Genomic DNA, 24,273 nt, shown 5'->3' with positions numbered 1-24,273 from the left:
TTTTTAGGAGCTTTTTGTTACAGGCGTTGCTATAGGGTGCATGCTCTCTCCAGAAAGAGAGAGACAGACAGAAAGCAAAAAAATCACTCTCCAGTGGGGATGGCCATTCCGCAATCCCTTCTCCTCCATTCTCCTCTTGGGATCATGGTCACACACGCGCGCACCTAGTGTGAGTTCAAGTCACCAGCTCCGGGGCTCAAACCATGGTCGACTACATGGGAGTCCAGCGATGTAACCATTACACCATCTGTTGGTCCCCACCTTTGTATCTTCTTAAGCACCATTGTTGAGAATTAATCTGCCATTAATGCATTGGTTTATTTTTGTGCTCTTTATTCTGCTCCATTGGTCTTTGAGTCTGTTTTTATGCTAGTACCATGCTGTTTTGGTTACTACAGTTTTGTATTATATTTTGAAGTCAATGTGATACCACTTGCTTTGTTCTTTTTCTCAAGATTACTTTGGATATTTGGGAACCAGCAGTTAGCGTAATGGCTATGTCGCTGGACTCCCATGTAGTCGACCGCGGTTCGCGTCTCGGACCCGGTGGCTTAAATCTCACGCCGGGCGCGTGTGCGTGCGTGCCCAAGATCCCGAGAGGAGAATGGAGGAGAAGGGATTGCGGCATGACCATCCCCCCTGGGGGGTGATTTCTTGCTTTCTGTCTCTATGTCTCTGTCTGTCTGGCGAGCGCACGTGCCCTATAGCGAAAACCTCTCCAAAAAAAAAAAAAAAAAAGATTACTTTGGATATTTGAGTCTTTTGTGGTTCCATACAAATTTCATAATTTTTTTCTCTGAGAAAAATGTCTTTGGAATTTTGATAGTGATGACATTCAATCTGTAGGACATTTTATGTATGATGGACATTTTAACAGTATTTTACCAACTTATGGAATATCCTATTCATGTTTTCAGTTTGTTTCATCAATGTTTTATAGTTTTCAGTGTTCAGGTCTTTCCTTGGTTGAATTTATTCCTACATATTGTAGCAGTAGTATTTTTTGGTAGCTATCGTGAATGGAATTATATTCTTTTTCCGAGAGAACTGCTGCTGATTTTTATATTTTGATTTTGTACCCTGCAACATTACTGATTTTGTTTTTTTAGTTCTAATAGTGTTTTGGTGGAGTCTTTAATATTCACTGTGTATGCAGACATGTCATCTGCAAACAGGGGCAGTTTAACTTTTTCCTTTCCACTTTGGATGCCTTTTTATTTCTTTCCCTTGCCTAACTGCTCTGGCTTGCACTGCATAGTGCCGTGTTGAAAAGAAGTGATCAGAGTAATCATCCTTCTCTTGTTCCTGATCTTAGAGGAAAATCTTCCAGCTTTTTGCTGTTGAGCCCGATGTTAGCTATGGGCTGGTCACATGTGACCTTTATTGTTGAGGTACAGTCATACCACGGTTTGTTAAAAGTTTTATTGTGAAAGGTTGTTGAACTTTGTCAGATAATTTCCCTGCATCTTTTGAGATGATCTTACGGATTTTGTGCATTCTGTTAATGTGGCATATCACATCTCTGACTTTCTGTTGATTTTTAAGTAAGTTAGGTGCCTGTATGATGACTGACCATTTGGCCTTTGACGGACAACCGTGTTCCATAGAAGACACTGGAGTATCTTTCTCCATAAATGCCAAGACAACAACAATAAATTTAGTAGTTACCATTACTGTCCCTGTATTTTGGAATGTGATTTACACAGGTATTTACACCTTCCTAAGAAAGGGGCCAGTAAAATGGAGTGGTAGAACTGCATGCTGAAGTCCAAAACGCCACCAAGAGCTCGAGTTCTAAATACTAAGGCAGTATCTGAGAGGTCAAATCGCAGTCAAATGTGAACACTGGAGCTTGCCGTCTCTGGGGCAGCCCAGTCGAGATCACGCATGATACAGGGCAGTTCAGAGTTTCTGGTGTTACATGATTTCTTTATGAGGCATTTTGTTTCATCAGTTATTTTTCGACTTAAGGTGAATTTGAAAAGGTTTGTTCTTGCCACCAAGAACTTTTTTTTTTTTTTTTAATGCGGAATGTTTGTCTTTAGGAAATGACGGAAATTATTTAAAGGTTAGCATTTACTTTGAAAGTGCTGAAGTGTAAACTGTGCCCAGAGCCTATCAATTGCGTTAAGTAAGAGTATCTATATTGTCTTCTTTCCCCTTGGAAATTTGATTTGTTATATTCTAACTTTACACATTGGCCCTGCTCCCAAGGGTTGAAAGCAAGAGTGTAGCTAAATGAGTCCAACTCCTGGATTTCAGCCTGGTGCTGTTAGCTGAAGTCTTGGAACAGGGTCCAAAAGCGAGCTGCTTTACACAAAGTCGGCATTAGACGATAAAATCTTCATTCTTGATAGTGAGCTGCTGTTTAAGAAATCATTTCTTTTAACATTGCTTTTTGGTCTCCTGCTTTGTAGGGAGCCATGTGGCTTTCACATCTGCTGCTAGTTTTCTCATCCAAAGAGTTTATCAGCGAAAGATAGAATCTGGTGGAAGAAGAGACCCCCCTTTTGGTACAGTGAGGCTGCATTTCAGGGTAGATTGGTTATGCTGGTGAGATTATTCTGCAGGTGTGAACAGTTTAATTTGCAGCACAGTAATCCAATTGTCCACCAGAATTCTTCCCTCTTTGGTCAGTTGGGATTAAAAAAAATTTAGTTAATTTTTTGGGTAGTTGTTAATCTAGTTTTTAGAGCACATGTATAAGAATAGGAGATATTCTTAAACAGAACTCCTTTAATATGCAGTGGCTAAGTGGCCATAGTCTGTGAAGCCAGGATTTTTTATAGAGCTTTTACACGACGATGACAACTGATGGCCAGTAATTTGTCGAATTGGCGTTGCTTCCCCACTCATTAAAATAAAACCCAGAAAGTAATAAAAATAAGTAGCATTTTTATTTGTTTCTCATGGTGTTTTTATTTTTGAAACATTGAGAAAGTCCTTCTGTTGAATGGACGGCCCTGCTGCTTTATGATCTTATTTTAGAGGGAACTTGCTCTCTCTGTTCCTCTCTGACTCTCTCTGTTTTAATCTAGGCGCCTTGGGATTTTAGTGAAATTGGGCCAGTTATGTGGAATTGGCACCGTGAGCTATATGTATGCCCTTGGAGAAAACCTGTTTGCTTAGATCTTTTTGCCAAATTGGTAACTGACTAGCAGTCAGGGCCCCTGATGCGGGGATGGGAGGGAGCTTTCTAGATTTCATTATGCCACAAACTCTGCTGGAGAACTGATTTCACTCCGCCTTTGCTTCCTTCCCACCTCCCTTCTTTCGGAGGCTTCCTGTTTTCAGTCCTAGAATCCTATGGCATCAGTCTGGGGCCTCTGTGTACTTTCCCCCCTTGTGTACTTTCGAAGCCGACCTCTTCAGCTTCTTGCTATGAGTACTTGTCCCTCGAGGGACCTAGTAGCTCAGTGGGAGTGTTTTACGGTGAAAGGTCTTGAAGACACAGTGGCTTTTGAGTCAGCAAAGTTACTCGTTCAACAGCGTTAGCATTTTCCTATTTGTTATTTTATGTTCATCTTCTGTGCCCACAGGATTTCTGGCACTTTAAAGGATAATTATTTTTAAGTGGATCGCAGTGACAAAATTGTCAATTTAAAAATTACAAATTTGTTTGGGTTTAAGAGTAAGTAAGTCTGCAGTGTTACAACGTGAATAATTGTGAAAAGGGGAGGGTTTTTAGATATTTACCAACATTGAGAGGGAGAGCAAGGAAGAACACAGGAGGAGGAGGGTGGGGGTGGGGGAGAGGGGTATTTTCAACAGGGTGTAACAGTCCCAGCCTCCCAGTTACTTATACAGGGGCACACGGCCACACCCGGCCTCTCTAGGTGGGTTCAGGATACAAACCCAGGCTTCCAGTGTGGCTCTAGCCTCTCTCAGAGGTGTCTTAGTGTATGTGTCTCTGTGACTGAGCCCCGGTATTCATTTCAATATTCATTCACATTTAAAATAGTCATAAATTAACAGGAGGCTGCAAACAGTAGAACACAGAGAGACCCCACGAATCCTTTCCCCCAGTTTCCTCCATAGAGGATGTCTTGCATAACATTGCCAGAACCAAGAAACTGGCCTTGGTGTAATCTGTAATGCTCATTCAGGTCTCAGCGTTTACCTGCATTTGTTCATGAGGTTAGTTCTGTGCACTTTGATCACATGTGTGGGTTTGTGTGACCACCACCCAGTTAACGTACAGAGCATGCATTGTATGACCTCATGCTGTGTGACCACAGGCCCCTGTCTCCCCAGCCCTATCCCTGATCCCTGGGGACCACTGATCTCTTTTCCACCTATATAATTATGACTCTTTGCTTGGAATTTTTAAACATATTATGTACGTTTTCTAATGTGTCTTTTTTTTTTTTTTTTTTTTTAAAGGAGAGATTTTTGCTATAGGGCATGTGCACTTGCCAGAGACACAGAGAGAGATGGAGAGAAAGAAAATGAGAACTCACCCTCCGGGGGGATGACCATGTTGCAATCCCTTCTCCTCTCTTCGGATTTTGGGCATGCACACACACACCTCTGGTATGAGTTTCAAGCTGCCCAGTCTGGGACTTGAACTGCGTTTGACCATGTGGGAGTTGAGCACCATAACCACTATGCCACCTGCTGGCCCCTCCTAATGTGTTACTTTAGAGATTTAGCTGTACAGGCAGCAATGCCATGTTTTTCAAATAAAAGGCAGGAAAATGTGCATGCAGAAACCAGGAAAAGAGGGGAGCTACAGAGGTTAAAAAAAAGATATATGGTGAAACTAGTGAACAAGAAGTAGTTGAGGGGGCCAGCCAGATGGTGTGCTAGTTAAGTCAGGTGGATCCCATGTGACTGGCTGGATGGCTTGAGTCCCAGACCCAGTAGCTTGAAAAACACTTAGGGTGCAGGTGTGTGCGTGCATGCCGAAAACCTCAAGAGGAGAGTGGAGGAGAATGGATTGTGACATGATCATCCTAGAAGATGCTTTCTCACTTTTTCTCTCTCTGTCTCTCTCCAGTGAGCACAAGTGCATTATAGCAAATTAAAAAAAAAAAAGTGATATCAAAATAAGAAACTTCAGAACTAAAGCTCACTGTATTAGATTATGATATTTCAAGGTTTAGGGAAAATGTGATCTTAGGGTCTTCCCAGATATACACATAGGAGATAATAAAAGCCAAGTGTTTATAGCAAAGGTCTGTGATCGTAAGTCTCTGAAAGTCAGAGATCTGTAGCCAAGCAAGCTTGAATTGATTTTCATGGCAGAAATGACTCTTCAGTCCTGTGGTTGCTGTTAGTGTACCCTCAATTTGTAACTTCCTCTTCTGCCACCAAACTTCTCTTTCAGGGAGACATGTGGAAGGTTTCTGGAGGCTCAAGACTCAGGCAACCTCAGGAGTTCCTTTAAGTTCTCCTGGTCCCCATCGCTGTCTCCTTTAAGACTTGGTTTAGGGTGGGAACCAGCAGTTAGCGTAATGGCTATGTCACTGGATTCCCACATAGTCGACCACGGTTCGCATCCCGGACCCGGTGGCTTAAACTCACGCCAGGCACTCACGCCGGGCACGTGTGCGTGCATGCCCAAGATCCCGAGAGGAGAATGCAGGAGAAGGGATTGCGGCATGACCATCCCCCCTGGGGGGGTGATTTCTCGCTTTCTGTCTCTCTGTCTCTCTCTGTCTGTCTGGCAAGCGCACGCGCCCTATAGCAAAAAACCTCTCAAAAAAAAAAAAAAAAAAGACTTGGTTTAGGGAAAGGCAAAAGCAACTCTAGAAATGGATCAGGAGCCTGATAGAACAAGGTGGCAAAATACTGATAATCACTGAACTGAGTAACGGGTACTTGGGATTTTGTTTTCTCTAGATAGGGTCTTGCCATGTCATGACCCTCCTGCCTGAGTGCCAGCTGGGACTACAGGTGTGTGTCATTGCATCTGGATCTTTTTAGAGAAGGTCTCATCGTGTTGCCCAGGCCAGCCTGGGGGTTACCATCCTCTAGCATCACCCTTCCCAAGGCGCTGGATTACAGACTCAGTCACTGCAGTTGGCACTGAGGTTGGCCCTGGAGCTGAGCCTGGGCCGCCCATGTGGACCCAGCCTGCAGAACAAAGCAGCTTAGCTTAGGCCTCTGCATCTGGGCCAATTTGGGAGTTCTTTATACCATTCACTTCCCTTTTTCCTCTCTCCTAGGAGAGAGAAAGACAGAGACATAGGCAGAGAGATAGCCTCCCTCTATCAGACCTTCATGCCATGACCCATGTCTCAGCCAGTCCAGATCACAGGCACACGTGCACACGCCCAGCGTGTATTTTTGTGTGCTTGAAACTTTTCATAATTAAACAATTAAAAGGAAAAAAAAGGCAGAAAACAAAAGACTGCATTTGAATAAGAAACCAGAGCTTCCTGAGGGTAGCACATGCCAAGGAGCTGAGCTATTTATATGACCTTTGAGAAGAAAAACAATCTATTTTTTTTCTTTTTTGAGAAGTTTTTGATATAGCACGCATGCACTTGCCAGAAAGAGAGACAGAAAGCAAGAAATCACCCCCTGGGGGGATGGCCACACCGCAATCCTTTCCCCTCCATTCTCTTCTCGGGATCTTGGGCACGCACGCACACGCGCCCAGTGTGAATTTAAGCCACCAGGTCTGGGACTCAAATCGCGGTCGACTATATGGAGTCCAGCGACATAGCCATTATGACAACTGCTGTTCCCACAATCTAATTATTTTTAAAAGTTGAGTTTAAAAGTGTTGGACTAAATCTTTGATCTCATCAGTTATTTACAAAAGGTTCACTATGTGCCAGGTAGTGTTATAGACAATTAATACAGCAGTGAGCAAAACAGATAAAAGTCTGGTTGGTTGTCCCTTCCCACCCTCCCACCCTCCCCTCCCTGCACTGTGGGATGCACTTGCTAACTGGGGGAGAGAACAAAAAGCACCCCAAGGGGGATGGCCATTCCACAGTCCCTTTTTCTTCATTCTCCTTGTTGGATATTGGGCACTCACATACACAGTATGGTTTTCAAGCCAGCGGGTCCAGGGTTCAAGCCAAGCCGTTCATTCGGCCATGTGGGATATATCCACCTTAACTACCATGCCACTGGCTGGCTCAAACCCCTCCTTTCTAGAGAGCTTATGATATATGCAATAAACTCATAATTACAGTATCAGGTGCTGTTAGGTGCTGGAGAAAAACAGAAAAATAGAGGTGATTTGGGGGGTTCTACTTTTTTTTTTTAATTTTTAGGAATTATTTATTATTTTTCACATGAATTTTGCTAGAGAAAGACCGAAAGAAAAGGAGAGTGAGAAAGTAAGCCACCAGGTCCAGGACTTGAACCATGGTCGGCCATTTGGGATTCCAGTGCCTTAACCATCATGCCACCTGCTGGCCCCTGGGGTTCTACTTTTTAAGTGGCCAGGCAAGACCCAGGGAAGGTGACCTTTGAGCAAAGATGTGGAGGAAGGGCAAAGGAAGCTTTGCAGGTCTCTGGCAGAGGAGGAGGACAGCATGTGCAAAGGCCTTGAGGCTGGTGCAGCTGAGGCTTCTACTGTGTTGGAGGAAAAGCCAAGTCAAAGTGTGTGAGCGGTGGGGAACCAGCAGTTAGCGTAATGGCTATGTCGCTGGACTCCCACGTAGTAGCCTGGATCCGGTGGCTTAAAACTCACGCCGGGCGCGTGTGCGTACGTGCCCAAGATCCCAAGAGGAGAATGGAGGAGAAGGGATTGCGGCGTGACCATCCCCCCTGGGGGGGGATTTCTCGCTTTCTGTCTCTCTGTCTCTCTCTGTCTGTCTGGCGAGCGCACGCGCCCTACAGTGAAAATCTCTCCCCCCCCAAAAAAAAAAAAAGTGTGTGAGTGGTGGTACCCCGAAGTATGGCCCTCTCACATGTGTTCATGTCCGAATCCCTGGAGCCTGTGGCGCTCTTAGCTTTCATGGTAAAAGGGCCTTTGCAGATGAGATTATGTTAAGGATCTTGAGAAGGGATGATTAGCTTAGATTATCCAGGTGGGCCCAGTATCATTTAAGTTTCCTTATAGGATGAAGGCAGGTCAGAGAGGAGAGCAGATGTTATGCTGCTGGCTTCAAATATGAAGGGACCATGGACCAGCAGTTAGCGTAATGGCTATGTTGCTGGATTCCCATGTAGCTGACTGCAGTTCAAGTCCTGGACCCGGTGGCTTAAACTCATGCCAGGTGTGTGTGCGTGCGTGCCCAAGATCCTGAGAGGAGAATGGAGGAGAAGGGATTATGGTGTGGTCATCCCTCCTGGGGGGTGATTTCTCACTTTCTGTCTCTCTGTCTCTGTCTTTCTGGCGAGTGCATGCGCCCTATAGCAAAAACCTCTCCAAAAAAAATGAAGGGACCACAAGCCAAGGAATGTGGAAGCCTCTAGAAGCTGGATAAAGTAAGCAGACAGCCCTGTGAAGCCTCCAGAAAGGGACTCCCATGTGTTTGGACTGAGCAGGCCTCCAGGCCCGCTAGCAACTTGATTTTAGGCTTCTGGCTTCTAGAGTTGTAAGAGAGTAACTCTGTGTTGTTTTAAGCCAGTCAGTTTGTGGGTGGTTGTTAGAGCAACAATAGGAAACTAATACAGGGGTGTAGTAAGCAGAGGTGAGTAAGAGGAGACATGGCAAGAATGAAAGGCATTTCATGCATTAAAAGAACTTGGTTTTATTTTGAATGAGAGTGGAAGCTTTGGGAGGGTTTTGAGCAAAGGAGTGATAGTTTTGTTTGTTTGTTTGTTTGTATTTTAAATTGCTATAAGGCCCCTGTGCTCACTGGAGACAGAGAGAAAGTGAGAAAGCACCCCCAGAGAGGATGGCCATGACCACATCACAGTCCCTTCTCAGACTCACTCTCCTCTTGGGATTTTTGGACACAAATGCACCTGGCATGCTTTTCAAGCGAATAGGTCTGGAACTCAAACCGCACAGTCAGCCATTGGGATCCAGCTGCCTTAACCATCACGCCACACCACCTGCCCGGCCCTGGCTTACATTTTAGAAGGCTTCATTTGCCTGCTGTGTGGAGAATAGACTGGAAGGGGATAGGGAACGACAGGGAGACCAGTTAGTCAGCTAGTGAAGTAACCCCAGGAGGAGATGGTGGTGCTTGGACCAGAGATGTACCAGTAGAAGTGAACAGAGGTGATGGTTGGATAAGGGACAGAGTCAGCAGGGACTCCCACGTGTTTGGACTGAGCAACCGGATGAGTGAGGTTGCTGTTCACTGACAAGGAGAACACCGTTATGAACACGTTTGGGGAAAGATCAGTAGTTGGGTATGAGACAGAAGATGAGTGGTTGGTTGACTCTGGCCTGAAGATAAAAATCGGAGCTGTCAGCACACTGACAGTGTTCAGAGCCAGGGAACTGAGTATGTCAAGGAAGTGAGTGTAGGTAGGGGATGGGGCTTGGGATTGAGCCCTGGCACCCACGTTGGTTAAAGTCAGTGGAGATGAGGAAAGGCTGGCTAAGGAGGCAGAGGAGTTACTTGTGAAGTAGGAGGAAGGCCCAGTGCAGAGTTCCTGGAACCAAGGGATCAATGCTTTCTGGGAGGAGAAAGTGACCAAAAATGTTAAGTGCTACTTTTTGTCAAATAACAGAAGGCTGAAAAGTGATCATTGGATTTGGCAACCTGGAGGCCATTGGTGACCTTGACTAGAATCAGTGATATGGTGGGGTCAAAAGCAAGCAGGGATGTCTGTGGCACAGCCGTATTCAAGAGAAGTGGGATCTTACATGGCGACGACCATGTATTGAATCCACGGCCTGGTCAGCCTGAAACACTGGGCGAGCGTGTGAGTGCCCAAGATCTGAGGGGCTCGCGGCCTGGAGGAAGAGCATTGCTGTGTGATCAGAGCCTATGGAGGATGCCCCTCTCTCTTTCACGTGTGTGCATGTATTCTGTTACAAGTAAATTTAAAAACCAAGTGGGAAGACAGCAGATTGAGATAGTGAGTTCATGGGACCGCAGGTGGCATTGTGGATAAGGCGCTGGATTCCTACTTGGCCGACCACGGTTTGAGTCTCAGACTTGGCGGCTTACTTTCTTACTTTTTGTTACTCTCTGGTGAGCACACATGTCCTATAGAATATTTAAAAATAATAATAAACTAAAATTTTTTTTTTAAAAAAGAAATAGTTTATATAGTGCTGTCTGTGTAAGGCACATCCTCTGTAGTAGACTTGGTATGTGCATGTGTGAATAGAACAATGACACTTTCCCCCATTGTGAGCCTCATTGGTAACCCTAATCCAGGCAGAGCTAATAAAGCTAATTTTTGAGCCAAGAGCTTGTTTTAATTTTTTTTCCCCCTGCAATTCACAGTGGTGCTATAAAGCAAAATGCTGGAGACACATTTATTAGCAAATTCTTGCAGCTGAGGCTCACTCAGTGGGACTTTTACCGAGCAGGGCCATTCCAGTTCTAGTGTATTAAAGAAGGGCCATTGGCCTTGGAAAATTCAGGCTTGTAAACTTGCTAGATTTACTATAATGTAAGAAATCAACACAATTACAAAGGCTTCCTTTTGCTGGAGCCCTTCAAAGTTTGCTTGTGAAAGTATAGGTAGGTCTTTTTTTTTGTTGTTTTTCCTTCAGAATTAAATTCTTAAAGCCTGTCATTTTTATTCTCCTTTAAAAGAAGAAAAACACCCATCCTTTAGAAATTATTGGTGCATTTCTGTTTTTACAGTCTAATTACAGGTACAGTTCTCATCTCTTTTTGGAAAGAATTCTCACCTCTGCTTTTTCTAAATCCTTCAAAGAATTTTTTTAAAGAATTATTTTAGTTAACATTTTAATTAATTAATTAACTAATTAATTTTAGTTTGACCGGGGTGGGGTGGAAGAGAAAGTGAGAAAGCTAGCCGCCAGGTTTGGGACTCGAACTGTGGTCGGCCATATGGGAGTCCAGCACCTTCAACCACCACACCACCTGCTGGCCCTGAGATTGTTTTGTTTGTTATTCAGGAGTTAAACTTTGTCCTGAATATTATGTTTTATAGAATAAGCCCTGTGATCTGGGGTTAGTTATGTAGATGCAGCAAAACATCAACTTTTTGTTCTCAGTTTTTTCATCCTATAACCCTATTGTACAAACTTCAGGTTGTGTTACTTAAAACGACATAGCATTTTTCTTGAAACTAATATAAAAATGTGCTTTAAAAAATGTGCTTTCAGCTTCCAATTTACTTACTTATTTTTTAAGTTTATCCACTTCTTTGCACGGGAGAGAGGGAGAGACCGGCACTCCCGACAGGGTCTTCCTGCCCCAGTCCTCTCCTAGCCTCAGCCGCCAGGATCACGGGCACATGTGCTTGGTGCCTTCAGGGAAGCGTCTGGATGCAGGCTCACAATCTCCCTGCGTCGGTCAGCCTCTCAGAGCGTTTACACCATTGTCTGTCTTCCTGCTCTCAATTTTTTAAAAATCTATAACCGTATCATACAAATTTCAGGTTGTGTTATTGAAAACCGTTTGGGATTTTCCTTGAAGCTGATGTGCAAATCTGCTGTCAGCTTCTAAATTATTTTTTTTAAGCTTCTGAAGTTTTTAAGATTTGACATATTTGAGACTTCCTGAAAATCCCACTGAAAAGTTTGTCCATTTTAAAGTGGCTGAAATGTGTGTGGTTTAGTTTCACGAAAACTGACCTACAACGTTTTAATTGGGATCTTCTGGGCACTGGGTTTGGATTCTCCTAGAGCACTGCTGATTCAGAGGCTCCATCTAGTGAAAAGCGGCCTTGCAGTTCGTTTTTGGAATGTGGAAATGGAAAGACATACTCCCCTCTGCCCACTGTTAGAGCCAGTCTTATGATCCAAGCGGACTGTGAGGCAGGAACCAACACTTTCCCCTGTAGCCTTGGCAACCCTGGGGGAGCAGCCCCCAATATAGACACGTCCATGGGTGTGTCTCACACGCCAAAAGAGTCAGTCCAGCAGGTCGAGGTGGAAAGGGGACGAGAATTGCTGGTTTTAGTGCCCAGTTTGTAGTTGGCGCCCAACACATGTCTTAACCGATTGGCCAGTAACCCACATTTGCGTTCTCGAGAGTGGCTTCTATAGAGCACTGGGCTGCTGAGACCCCCTTGCAAGAAGAGATCAGGAGCAAAGTAAGTTCAGGAAGTGTCGTCTTACATCCCCTTCTTGGAAATAAGCAACATGTCAGTCTATTAAAGACTCTGAGCACCCAAGAATCCTAATTGGTTTTATTTAAGCTAATGTTCTCTAAACTCATTTTGACCATGGAGTGCTTTTTTAAGGAACTTATTAACGCCCTAAGGAGATGTTCTACTGAATATGCTTTTGGGGCTTGTTAGTCTTTGTAATAAAATAACAACTACACTAATGTGACCTTGTAGCTGTGCTGAGTCTTTGGTTTGGTGGTTACATTTTATGACTTTTACATCTTATGTTTTATCATTTTTACCCACCCCCCCCCAAAAAAAAAGGCTCATGTATCCCCAGGTAAGAGTAAAGTGCTCTTGGAGCTTGCAGGTGGCGTGGTGGTTAAGGGCACTGGACTCCCACATGGCTGACCATGGTTCAAGTCCCGGATCTGGCAGCTTGCTTTCTTACTTTACCTTTCTCTCTCTCTCTTTCTCTCTCACTCTCTCACTCTGTCCTTCTCTGGTCAAATTAAAATGAGTGAATAAATAAATAAAGTTAAATAATTCTTAAAATTTCTTAAAAAATGTGAAGTGCTCTGTGTTGATTTAATACTATCTGCCTTCAAGAACTTTAAGGGTCTAGGTAAACCCTCTTACACCTTATTTAATCCTGAATTCCAGGGGTCTGTTAAGGGATGTACTCTGCTTTGGAGCTACTTGAATTGTGGCCTGGTTCCATCACAGCTGATGTCGGTCTATCCATATCTGAGCTTCATGACGGCCTAGTGCTCAGACTCGCTCTGGCACAGACAGATGGACAGACACCACTCAAATGTCATGGGTAGGCTCAGCTGTGGATGACACACGCCAAAAATAAAACCACGGTGTTCCGTCTAGTCAAAATTGGAGCTCCAGTGTTATGGAGTCATTATCTCATTCTTTATTGCTTGACCACTTGTGATCAGATGAGGGTTTGTTTCCCTGAGCCCTTAAGGCGAAGACAGAGAAGTGTGGGATGACTGTGGTTAAGTGGATTTGTAACTGATGCTGTGGCCATGCCCAGCGTGGGCTGCCTAATGGATCCATGTCAGCCTGGAGGGTGGGCTCCAGTGGTTTGCCTCAGCCCCATGCTGGTTAACTTTTTTTTTTTTTTAAATAATTAAGGCATAAGGCCCACAGACCATATTTTACAGATGACTTATGGGTAGAAGAAGTAGCTAACATAATGGATGACAGAATTGGGATTCAAATATGATCCAAGGAGACTGAGACACTGGGAGATAGCCAGGTCATGAAGTGCGATTTATTGTCAGACGAATAGAAGGTTTTGTTTAGATGAAAAAATAATACTGTCGGGCCAGCAAGTGGCATGGTGATTAAGGCGCTGGACACTCCCATGTGGCTGACCATTGTTCAAGTTCTGGACCGGCTGGCTTGCTTTCTCTGTCTCCCTCTGTGGTCAAATTAAAATAAGTGAATGAATAAATAATTATTTTAAAAAATAAAATCCTGTGGAAGTAAGAAGTTGGGACTTTTTTTTTTTAATTGTTTACAAAGACTCTGAAAAATGATAAATACTAAACTGAGATCACTATTGGGGGGAGCACAATGTGAACGGTGAGAGATACACAGAAGTTTTAAGCTTTCTAGCGATATCCTTTTTTCCCTTTAGGTTTTTGCTATAGGGTATATGTACTCGCCAGAAACAGAGGAAGGGAAAGTGAGAAATCACCCCTGAGGGGGTGATGGTCATGCCACAATCCCATCTCCTCTGTTCTCCTCTTGGGATTTGGGGCATGCATGCACACGTGCCCAGCACGTTTTTCTTTCTATTTTTCGAGAGAGGTTTTTGCTATAGGGTGCATGTGCTCATGAGAGGAACAGAGAGAAGGAGAGGGGACAGAAAGCAAGAAATCACACCGTGGGGGGATGACCTTGCCACAGTCCCTTCTCTTCCATACTCTTCTGGGGATTTTGGGCACACACGCACATGTGTGAGACGTGAGTTTCAAGCCACTGGGTCCAGGACTCAAAACTGGTTGACTGTGTAGGAGTCTAGCGTCTATGCCATCAGCTGGCCCCACCCAGTATGTTTTTCAAGCTGCAGTCCAGGACTCAAACCACGGAGTCAGGTGTGTGGGATCCAGCACCATGCCATCTGCTGACTCCACAATATTATTTCTTAAGCAGGGTAGCGAGTCTGTAGGTGTTTATAATATTTTTATAATGTCTTGTCTGCCTTAAATATTTAATAAACAGATTCCAAAAGCTTTAGCGAACCACTAGTCAAGTGGCCATGATAACGTATCTGCAACTAAAGAGGCAAACTAATGTCTACAATTCCTCTGTTCATGGCACTTAAGAGCCCATATTATTGCTCAGTCCTGAGGGCCACATCTGAAGAGGGACACCGTAAATGCATCCAGAGAGTGACGGGAATGGCAACTAGTCTTATGACAAATAGTTGGAGGAAGAGGTAATACTCAGATCAGTGAAGAAATGACTAAGGAAAAATATGATGACTGTCTTCAGCTATTTGAGAGGCTGCCAGGTAATAAAAGAGAGAACGCATTACTTCTTCAAAAGGGCAAAATGGGCAGAATTAATTTTCTTCACGCTGGAGTGAAGCTCTTTCTAGTAGGCTGCCTTGTGGCACATCAGACTGATTTGGGAGATCAGCTCTCCTCTAGATGCGTTGCAGGATTGCTTTCACTCTCCAAAGAGATTCTGTAAAGAGTCTTCTTGCAATGACAAGGGGTACCTAATTGATCTCCAAGGACCTCCCCTCTCCGCCTTTTTAAAACTTTTTTATTTTTTCAGTCACTGTACATCACTTCGCTTGTAAAGTGAATTCACCCAACATGAATTCACCGCGTACCAGTCCAGTCGAGGATACTATACACGTTATCATCAACAGATGGTAATCCATTTCCGTGTCCCCTAAGTGTCTCACCTCTATTTTTCTCCTTCATTTCTTTCCTCACACTCTCCCCTTCTCCCACCCTCTTCCCACACTGTCTCCAGCGTCCATAACCAGTTTCCACGCTTCTGCATCCTCTAACCTTTCAGTTTCCCCCATAGAGTGCGGACAGTCAGTACGTATTACGTGAAGACATATGGTGTCTCTCTTTCATAGCCTGGCTCGCTTCACTCTGCAGTAAATCTTCCAGCTATTATTTGTCCACTTTCTATCAGAAGCCAAGGTCCAGGTTTTTTTTTTTTTTTTTTTTTTTTTTAACGGCTGAGTAGTATTCTATAGAATATATGTGCTGAACTTTTTCAATCCATTCATCTGTTCGTGGACATCTAGGTTGGTTCCTTGTCTTAATTGTGAATAATGTTGCAGTAAACATAGATGTGCAAGTACTTTTCCAGCTGAGCGTTCTCCCGTCCTTTGGATAGATACCCAGGAGTGGAATTGCTGGATCAAATCAGAGCTCTATTTGTAGATCTTTGAGAAACCTCCATATTGTTCTCCACAGTGGTGGGACCAATTTAGATTCCCACTAGCAGTGAGGAAGTTTCCCCTTTCACCACAGCCCTATTAGCACTTACCATTTTTTTTTTTTTTTAATCTTTGCCATTCTGACGGGTTAGGTGGTGTTTCATTGTAGTTTTCATCTCTATCTCTCTCTTGATGAGAGATGATGAGCATTTTTTTTCATATGCTTTTTGGCTATTCGTATGTTTTCCCTAGAGAGTTGTTTGTTCAGCTCATTTTTTCATCTTTTAATTGAGTTGGTCATTTTTTTTTGGGGGGGGGCAGGTTAAGCAGCTTGAGTTCCCTGTGTATTCTGACTATCAGTCCCTTATCTGAGGCATTGTTTACAAAAATATTCTCCCATTTTGAGAGTTGTCTGTTTACACTAATTACTGTGTCTTTTATTGTGCAAAAATTTTTTAATCTGATACAATCCCACTTGTCTATTTTGGGGATTATTGCCTGTGCTTTGCAGGTCTTATTTAAGAGTCTTTGCCTGTCCCAATGTCTTCCAGAGTTTCCTCAATGTTTTCCACCAGTAGTTTTATAGTTTGAGGTCTTCCCTTCCCCCCTTTTTGTGCATGCTCTGGGGAGGGGAAGGAAGAGAGGAGAGAAAAAACACCCCTAAACTCCCCCCCCAACAGTCGGGTCTGGTTATGCCACAATCCCTTTTTCTCTATTTCTTCTTCCTGTCAGCATCCCGAGCAGGTGTGCACACACAACTGGTGTACTTTTTAAGCCACCAGGGCTGAGATTTGAACTGCGGTTGGCTGTGTGGGATGTGGCTCCCCCTAGAGGGCATTTAACCACTGTGCTACTGTGTAGCCTTCCAAGGGCCTTCCTAATTCTTCAGTTTCTAAACTGTTGAAGGCTTGAGCCAATGTGACACCTTTAGCATTACAGTGTAATTCTTTGATTCAGAAAAAAACGATAAAGCCTTGCTACTTATTTATGCTACCTGGCCTAACTTCTGATGCCGTCAGTATCACTTGGATGTGATTTTGGCTGAATACAGTATTGTAATAATTATCATTTTTGGTACATGGCTTGCATGAGATGGAAAGTCAAGACATTTTGAGAATTAGACAAGCTGAGTTCTTAAATTTTGACTATTTTTTTTTCTTTTTTAGGGAGATTTTTGCTATAGGGTACGTGTGCTCACCAGAGAGAAAGTGAGAAATCACCCCCAGGGGGATATCCATGTCACAATCCCTTCTCCATTCTCCTCTTGGGATTTAGGGTATGCACACACAAGTGTGAGTTTTAAGCTGCTGGGTCTGGTACTCGAACCGCGGTCAGCTATGTGGGAGTCCAGCGATGTAGCCATTATACCATTTGCTGGTTCCAGATTCTGACTAATTTTTGCTTCATGCGTTTTAGCCTCTTCCTATATGTCTTATGTCTTTTATGCTCCTTTGTGCCTTCGTCACTGTTGTCTTTTGTGTTACAAATTTTCTAGTATGCCATTTTGATTTCCTTGTTCCTTTTACAGTATTTTAAAAGTTATCTTCTTAATGGTTACCCTGGAGATTACAATGAACATCGTTATTTAAAGTAATCTGGTTTGGATTGATACCCACTTAGTTCTAATGTACTAAATCCCCTGCTCTAATCTATCTCCCTTTCGTGTATGTTGGCGCACTTGGATGGTGTTCTGCATGTCTTTGAGGATTTTATCTGTTCGTTTTCTTCAATTTTCGTTGTTGTTTTGGGTTTTTTAAACTTGGACTGGATAATCTCAACCGACCTGTCCTTACGTCTGCTGATTTTTCAAGTCTGAATTTGTAACTAGCCCCTGTAATGAATTTTTCTGTTTCATGTACTGTACTTTTCAACTCCAGAACTTCTATTTTTTTTTAATTCCATCTCTTTATTAGTAGACTGTATTTGCTCTGATACTGTTCTTATACTTTACATTATTCTGTTAGGTTTGCTTTCCTTTAGCATTTTGGACATATGTATAATAGCTGATTTAAGATCTCTGGTAAGTCCAGTGGCTGAACTTCCTGAAGGACAGTTTCTATTGATTGCTCCCCCCCCACACCCCCACTTTCCTGTTTCTACGTAGGGCTCATAATTACTGGTTAAAAACTGACAAGTAGGAGCCAACAGATGGTATAATGGTTACATTGCTGGACTCCCATGTAGTCAACCATGGTTCAAATCCTGGACCCGGTGGCTTAAAACATCAGGTGCATGTGCACCCAGAAATCCCGTGAGGAGAATGGAGGAGAAGGGATTGCAAGCTTGGCCATCCCCCTGGGGGTGATTTCTTGTTTTCTGTCTCTCTGGCAAGTGCCTGTGCCCTATAGTAAAAATCTAGAAACAAAACCAAAAAGCCTGACATGTGAAACAATAACATGGCAGTTCTGGAAATCAGTTTCATTCCTGTAAGTTTGTTACAGCTGTTTGTTGTTTTTGCTGTTGCTGCTGTTTGTTTAGTGACTTCTCAGGATTGTTACTCAAGTTTGTATTCTTTGTCCTTTGTGGCCACTGAAGTCTCTACTTGGTTAGCTTGGTGGCTAGCTAGTGATAGGACAGACGTTTCCTTACATGTGCTGCGGCAGTAAGTAAGCGCCTTGGCTGGGGTGCTCTCTGTATGTTGGGGCACCCCTTCACTGGCCCAGCAGTTGAGGACCCTGCCTTAGCCTTCACTTCCTGCTGGTGCAGAGCCTCAAGGTCAGCCAGATTGCAGAGATCAGAGCTTTCTCAGGTCTTTACTGGACATGCGCATGGCCTCATACATACACATGGCATTCTAGACTCTTGGAAATATATCAGAGCCTTTCAAGGCCCCTTATGGACATCCCATTCCCGTTTTTCCATTTAAGTTTTTTGGCCAGCTGCTTATTGGTCAGCCAGCTGGAATGCCCTCTCAGGCCGTTACAATGTTAAACAGTTGCTCCATTTTGTTCTGGACAAATGCCCTGGAGATAAGACAGAGAACTTAGATAAAGACACGTCTCAGGAATAGAGATTTCCAGCAGGATGCCAGACAAATCAAATGGTGATAATTCTCTGGGGTTGGATTTTTAGGGAGCTCTAAACCTATCTAGCTCCTCCGGTGGCTGCTAGGCTGTTGTTTTTGTACAGCAGCCATTGTTGGAAGTCTGTTGGTTTTTATGACCACTGTGAAGCTGGAGGAGGAGATGGGATTAGTACAAGTTAAAATAATTCGAAGATCATTGTTTTTACTGAAATTCAGCCATTTAAAAAAAGTTCTTTAGAATACTATAAGCCTGGAGGCCAGCAGTTGGCGTAATGGCTATGTCGCTGGACTGCCATGTAGTTGACTGCAGTTCGAGTCCTGGACCTGGTGGCCTAAATTCACACCGGGTGCGTGTGCTTATGTGCCCTCCCAAGATACCGAGAGGAGAATGGAGAAGGGTTTGTGGCGTGGCCATCTCCTCAGGGGGTGATTTCTCATTTTCTGTCTCTCTGTTTATCTCTTTCTTTCTGGAGACCACACACACCCTATAGCAAAAATAAATAAATAAATAAAATAAAATATTTCAAGCCTTTAATTAATTCCCAGAGTTCTAAAGACATTGATTGTGACAGTTTTTGGCAGTATTCTTGTTGCCGTTATGGAAAAGCAGATTTTCAGAGGTCTTTACTCTGGTATCCTGAAAGTTAGCTCCCTGTCGGTCAGTACTTCATCAGCTGAAGGCACCCTGATCCGCTGTGCGTGTGCCATGCACATTCCATATGTTCTAACTGCGCCTCATGTTCTCTCTGCTTGTCTCTGTCTTTGATGTCTCAGTGGGGCCCTCAGGGAGTGTAAAAGAGCAGAAGTCACCCCCTCACTTTTTTAGAAGTGAGTTTCAGTCTTAGGATGGGCAGCAAGAACTGAGCACCTGATCGTGATCCAAGACGCACCGCAGACCCTCCGTGGTGTCGTTCTGCTGGGTCGGTCTCTCACCTTGCAGGCAGAGCACGCGTTTGCAGACTGGCCAGCTTCGTCCTTTGTCCTGCAATAAAGTAAATCCGCTCGTCCCCTAAATTAGAGTTGGAAAATAAAACACAACTAGCTAATACCACCATTTCCTTTGGATACTGTTGGGAGTTTAAATTTAGGCCAGACATAACATTAATTTCTCTATGTAGGATCTTTTTTTTAATCTGTACATTTAAAATCTGAGTTCTCACATGTAATATAAATTTGAACGTCTTATATAACCAGAAATATGAGTTATGAGTGTTCATTTTATTACAGCCATAAATTCAGATGCCATAATTTCCCGTTTTTAAGGTGGAAAATACAAGTGTTTTTGGTAAAAAGTAGAGTTTGTATTGAAAAACTGTGTAGACAGATAATTGCCATGGTAAAGTTTCTTCGTGTTGTCTTTTTTTGCATTTTATGTATTTTCGTGTGTATTTTTTCCTCTTATCTGTTAGATAATAATTTAACCAACTCATTTAAAATGTGACATTACATGGTGGTACAACAGTTTTGAAAGCTTGAAAGATAAAACTGGAAACATTTGCTCGTATTTTTTATTTATTTATTTTTTTTACCTCAGAGTGTTTTGTTAATGAGACATTTTATACTGCCATAAACCCAGGGCAATAATATAGGTGTTGATTGATTTTTGGATGGCGAGGGACTTCTCTAATTGCAGAACTTGACGCTTGTGTCACTTGTGCTGTTTTAGGTGAGCAAGACATGGAAGGTGATTGCGGAAGACGAGGTGCTATGGTACAGGCTGTGCCAGCAGGAAGGGCACCTTCCTCAGAGCAGCATCTCCGATTATTCGTGCTGGAAGCTCATCTTCCAAGAGTGCCGAGCCAAGGAACACATGTTAAGAACCAACTGGAAGGTAGGCGGCGGCCAATATCATTACCTGTAGGATAGCTTGCGAGGGCGAGGGCTCCGAGCCTCCCACCACAGCCTGGTTAATTGCCAACAGCCAAGGGAGGGGGATGCTGAGCAGCCCCTTCAGCTGTCGGCCTCTTACCACACGTTTTGTTCTCCACCTGAGTATCTGCCCGTTTCCAACTGCAAGATTCAGGAGCATCGTCTGGCTCCCCAGGAGAGGAGAGAGATTGGCTTGCCAGTGTCTTCCCGTCTGATGGTCAGGATGGAGGGAGGAGCATCAGTGCAGCCCTGTCACTGTCACCAACTCTCAAGGGTCAGGGTTGGGTCCTTGGAAGCGAAACCACCATCTGCATATGAAGAAGAAGCTGAAAATGCCACTTCCAGTAAACGCAAAAGAGAGATGATCACATCTCAGAGTTCTGTCTTCTCTTCCCTCACATAACCTATTGGCTTGCTTCCATAACATTTATCACTTCAGAATCTCTACAGAAATATTAGCTCACAGCTAGAATTTGCACAGCGAAGTGTTTCTCCAGGAGGTAACTGTCGAGAGCTGTGTTCCATGAAGACATTTGAGGCGTGACAGACAGCTTTGTGGTGGCAGTGTGTCTTTGCTGCCTGGGAAGTGGGATATGTGGCTGGAGAAAAGGGGTAGAACCATTGTCTTGATCTCCTGTAAAGGTCACTCCTAACAGACTGAGATTAACAAGCCGTCGCTCATTTCTGAGAGTGACGTATTGCCTACGTGCATGTCTGTTCCTGGTCACCTCGTAATGTGATTAGTAACTGATATGTGTGATCCGGGCAACCTCACATAGTTCCTTGCAGAGTTAGTAAGAGAGCCCCAGCACTGGTGACACGAAAGGTCAGATTGTTCTTTCCCTTTTTTTTTGAGAGGTTTTTGCTATAGGGCAGATGCACTTGCTGGAGAGACAGAAAGCAAGAAATCATCCCCCCCCGACCGGGGGGATGGCCATGCCACAATCCCTTCTCTTTCATTCTCTTCTCAGGATCTTGGGCACGCACGAACATGCACCTGGCGTGAGTTCAAGTCACTGGGTCTGGGACTTGAACCACGGTCGACTGCATGGGAGTTTGGCAATATAGCCATTACACCCACTGCTGGTCCCCAGATTGTTCTTTACATGGGGCTGTCCTGTGCATCACCAGATGCTGAGCAGCATTCCTGGCCTCCACACATAAGATGCCAGTAACATTCTCCTCTTCCAAGGAGATGAACTCATCTGGAGGGGGGCCCTGCTTCTTGCTGTGTGTCTTCTCAGCAAAAGGGATGGACATAAGTGCGAGGTGGGTGGGAAGTTCTGGCCAGGAAAGCTGCTCAGACAAACAGGGAACCAGGAAGCAGAGGGTCTGCAGTGGAAGGAAGGCCCGAGAGTAGAGCATCAGCAGGGGCCTTTCTGTCCAGAAAGCCGGGGTCCTTGGGGATTTATGATCATGAGGGCTGAAGGTCTTGAGCGGGAGTTCAGAGGTTCATGTTTTTGCCTCTTTTTTGGTGATGGAGAAAGAAAGCAGAGATGGGAACAGGAATATCCCATTCGGGCTGAAGGTGGCAGAAGGAAAGGCGCTGTAGGGATCTACCTGGTGGCATGTGGCACTAACAGTGTAAGGTACACCCCGTGTGAGCAGACTTTCTCTAACACACACACAGTCATGTTTGCTAAGTGCTTGGTGTAGTGACGGTTGACAGAGTGAGCTGGAGTGCAGCTGCAGGTGGAATGAGGGAGATCACTTTTTGGAGTGTCTTGGCTCATTTCCTGACGCTGTTAATGATGACTACGTGAGTGGGAAGGAAAAGTTTCTCTGTTTCTTCCATGAGTGAGGGAGAGTGACAAACAGCAGCCCTCTCAGGGTCCAGATGCCATAATCCTCCTTAGTCTCATAGGCACATGCCTATCTGGAGCACTCAGAGCGGTGTCCCGATGAAGCCTAGAACCTTCCCAGATGGCTCATCCTGTTAGAGCATGTCGTTTTGCCACTGTGCCACTGTCGGGCCCCCTATGTGAATGACTTTTTCTTTTCCTTTTCTTTTTTTTTTTCTGAGTAATTTTGGTATAGGGCACATGCACTAGACAGAGACAGAAAATGAGAGATTCCCCCCCTCCTTAGAGGATAGCCGTACCATAATCCCTTCTTCATTCTCCTCTCGGGATTTTGGGGACGTACGCATACATGCGTCCAGTGTTTTTCAAGCCACTAACGAGGTCCAGGACTCAAACCGTGGTCAGCCATGTGGGAGTCCAGAGGTGGCTCTGCTCCCATCGCTGTGGCCAGGGTGCCTGTAGGAGGCCGTCACCGGTGCCTTCTGCAGAACCTGGCCCACATTTGGTGCGCGGGCTGTGGCTGTGGAAGCACGTGGCCTTCACACACAGATTAGTGGTTCTGTGCCGCTGGCGATTCACTGCAGGATACGGGTAGAGTTGGGTGATTTGGTTTGTTACGGCCCAGGTTAGTGCATGGGGAAACCCCAGAAGGGACCCCAGAATTTTTAGGTACCTCACATAGGGATGACCTGTAAACGCACGAGGTTACCTGGCCCTACATCTCAGAGACAACCTGGAAACAGTTGATAAAGTGGTTGTGGTGAGCCTACTGTTTCTTCTTGTGGTGTTTGTGTTTGTGTTACCCAAGCTGGCCTCAAAACTCACGGTCCTCCTGCCTCAGCCTCCCAAGAGTAGCTGGGATTCCAGGCACGCACCACAGCACCCGGCTTCCTAGTCCGGGTGTCTGCGTAAGCTTCTCTTCACTACGGCATTCTCGGACCTCTCCCTGACTAGAATACCAGTGTGGGCTTGGAGCTTGTAAGGGGAGGGATGGCAGTGACAGATTAGGAAATACTGTAAGCACACAGTTTTCACGTCAGGCCCTCTCCTTTTTCTTTTCTTTTTTTTTTTTGAGAGGTTTTTGCTATAGGGCGCGTGTGCTCACCAGACAGACAGAGAGAGACAGAGAGATAGAAAGCAAGAAATCACCCCCCAGAAGGGATGGCCACACCGCAATCCCTTCTCCTCCGTTCTCCTCTCAGGATCTTGGGCACGCACGTACACGCGCCCGGCGTGAGTTTAAGCCACTGGGTCTGGGATGTGAACCGCGGTCGACTACATGGGAGTCCAGCGCCATAGCCAATACTCTAACTGCTGGTCCCCCTCTCCTTTATTTTTCAATACTTGTCCCATAAAAGAGTGTTTCCGTTCTCGTCACCAGCTGTAACCATCACACGGATGACTCCCACGTCTTTCCCATTGCTCTCCATGTCTGCACGAGCAGCAGCTCCCCGGATGTGTCTAGTTTTGTTCCTCATCTCCAACTCGACCCCACGATTAAGTTAAGATCGCCATGCAAATTATCGTACACGATTTCTCGAGTCTGGTTTCCTAATAAATGGTTGTTGTAGTGAAATGGATGTCATCCTTGTCTTCCTACTAATAGTAGCTGCCATGTTTTGAGCCCTTACTATATGCTAAAATCTGCTTGGCATTTCTCTTTCTCTCTCTTTAAAATTTGCTCGAGGGTTTGTGTACTTGTCAGAGAGAGACAGAGAAATGGGGTGGGGGAGGAAGGGAGAGAGAGGATGAGAGGTAAGAAATCACCGGGATAGCCACACCAGTCTCTTCTCCTCCGTTTCTCCTCTTGGTATTTCGGCATCTAGCATGTTTTCCAAGACACAGGTTCCAGGACTTGAACCACTGTGTCATCCGTGTGGGACTAGCTGCATTACTCACCACGCCACTGGCCAGCCCATGCACTTACTCTACTTCTAGTCCTTGTGCTAGTCTGGCAAAGTTGAATTTGTGGATTTCTTGCTATTCTCGAATACCTTTATTCGTGCTTGCTTTTTGACTTAAGTATCTCA

General features: G+C 44.6%; 1 protein-coding gene across 1 annotated transcript in view; it reads left to right on the top strand.

The window, feature by feature from the left end:
- FBXW8 (F-box and WD repeat domain containing 8) overlaps positions 1-24,273 on the top strand; it is a 136,955-nt gene that overhangs the window by 22,435 nt on the left and 90,247 nt on the right. The window contains exon 3 of the mRNA XM_006151574.3: positions 20,239-20,403. Coding sequence (XP_006151636.1) covers positions 20,239-20,403 — 165 coding nt within the window. The remainder of the gene's footprint in view (positions 1-20,238; positions 20,404-24,273) is intronic.

Source organism: Tupaia chinensis, unplaced genomic scaffold (assembly GCF_000334495.1).
Source record: "Tupaia chinensis unplaced genomic scaffold, TupChi_1.0 Scaffold000320_1, whole genome shotgun sequence".
NCBI classification, from domain to species: Eukaryota; Metazoa; Chordata; class Mammalia; order Scandentia; family Tupaiidae; genus Tupaia; species Tupaia belangeri.
Note: the sequence above shows the minus strand (reverse complement) of the source record. Positions and strands in the feature narration are given on the sequence as shown.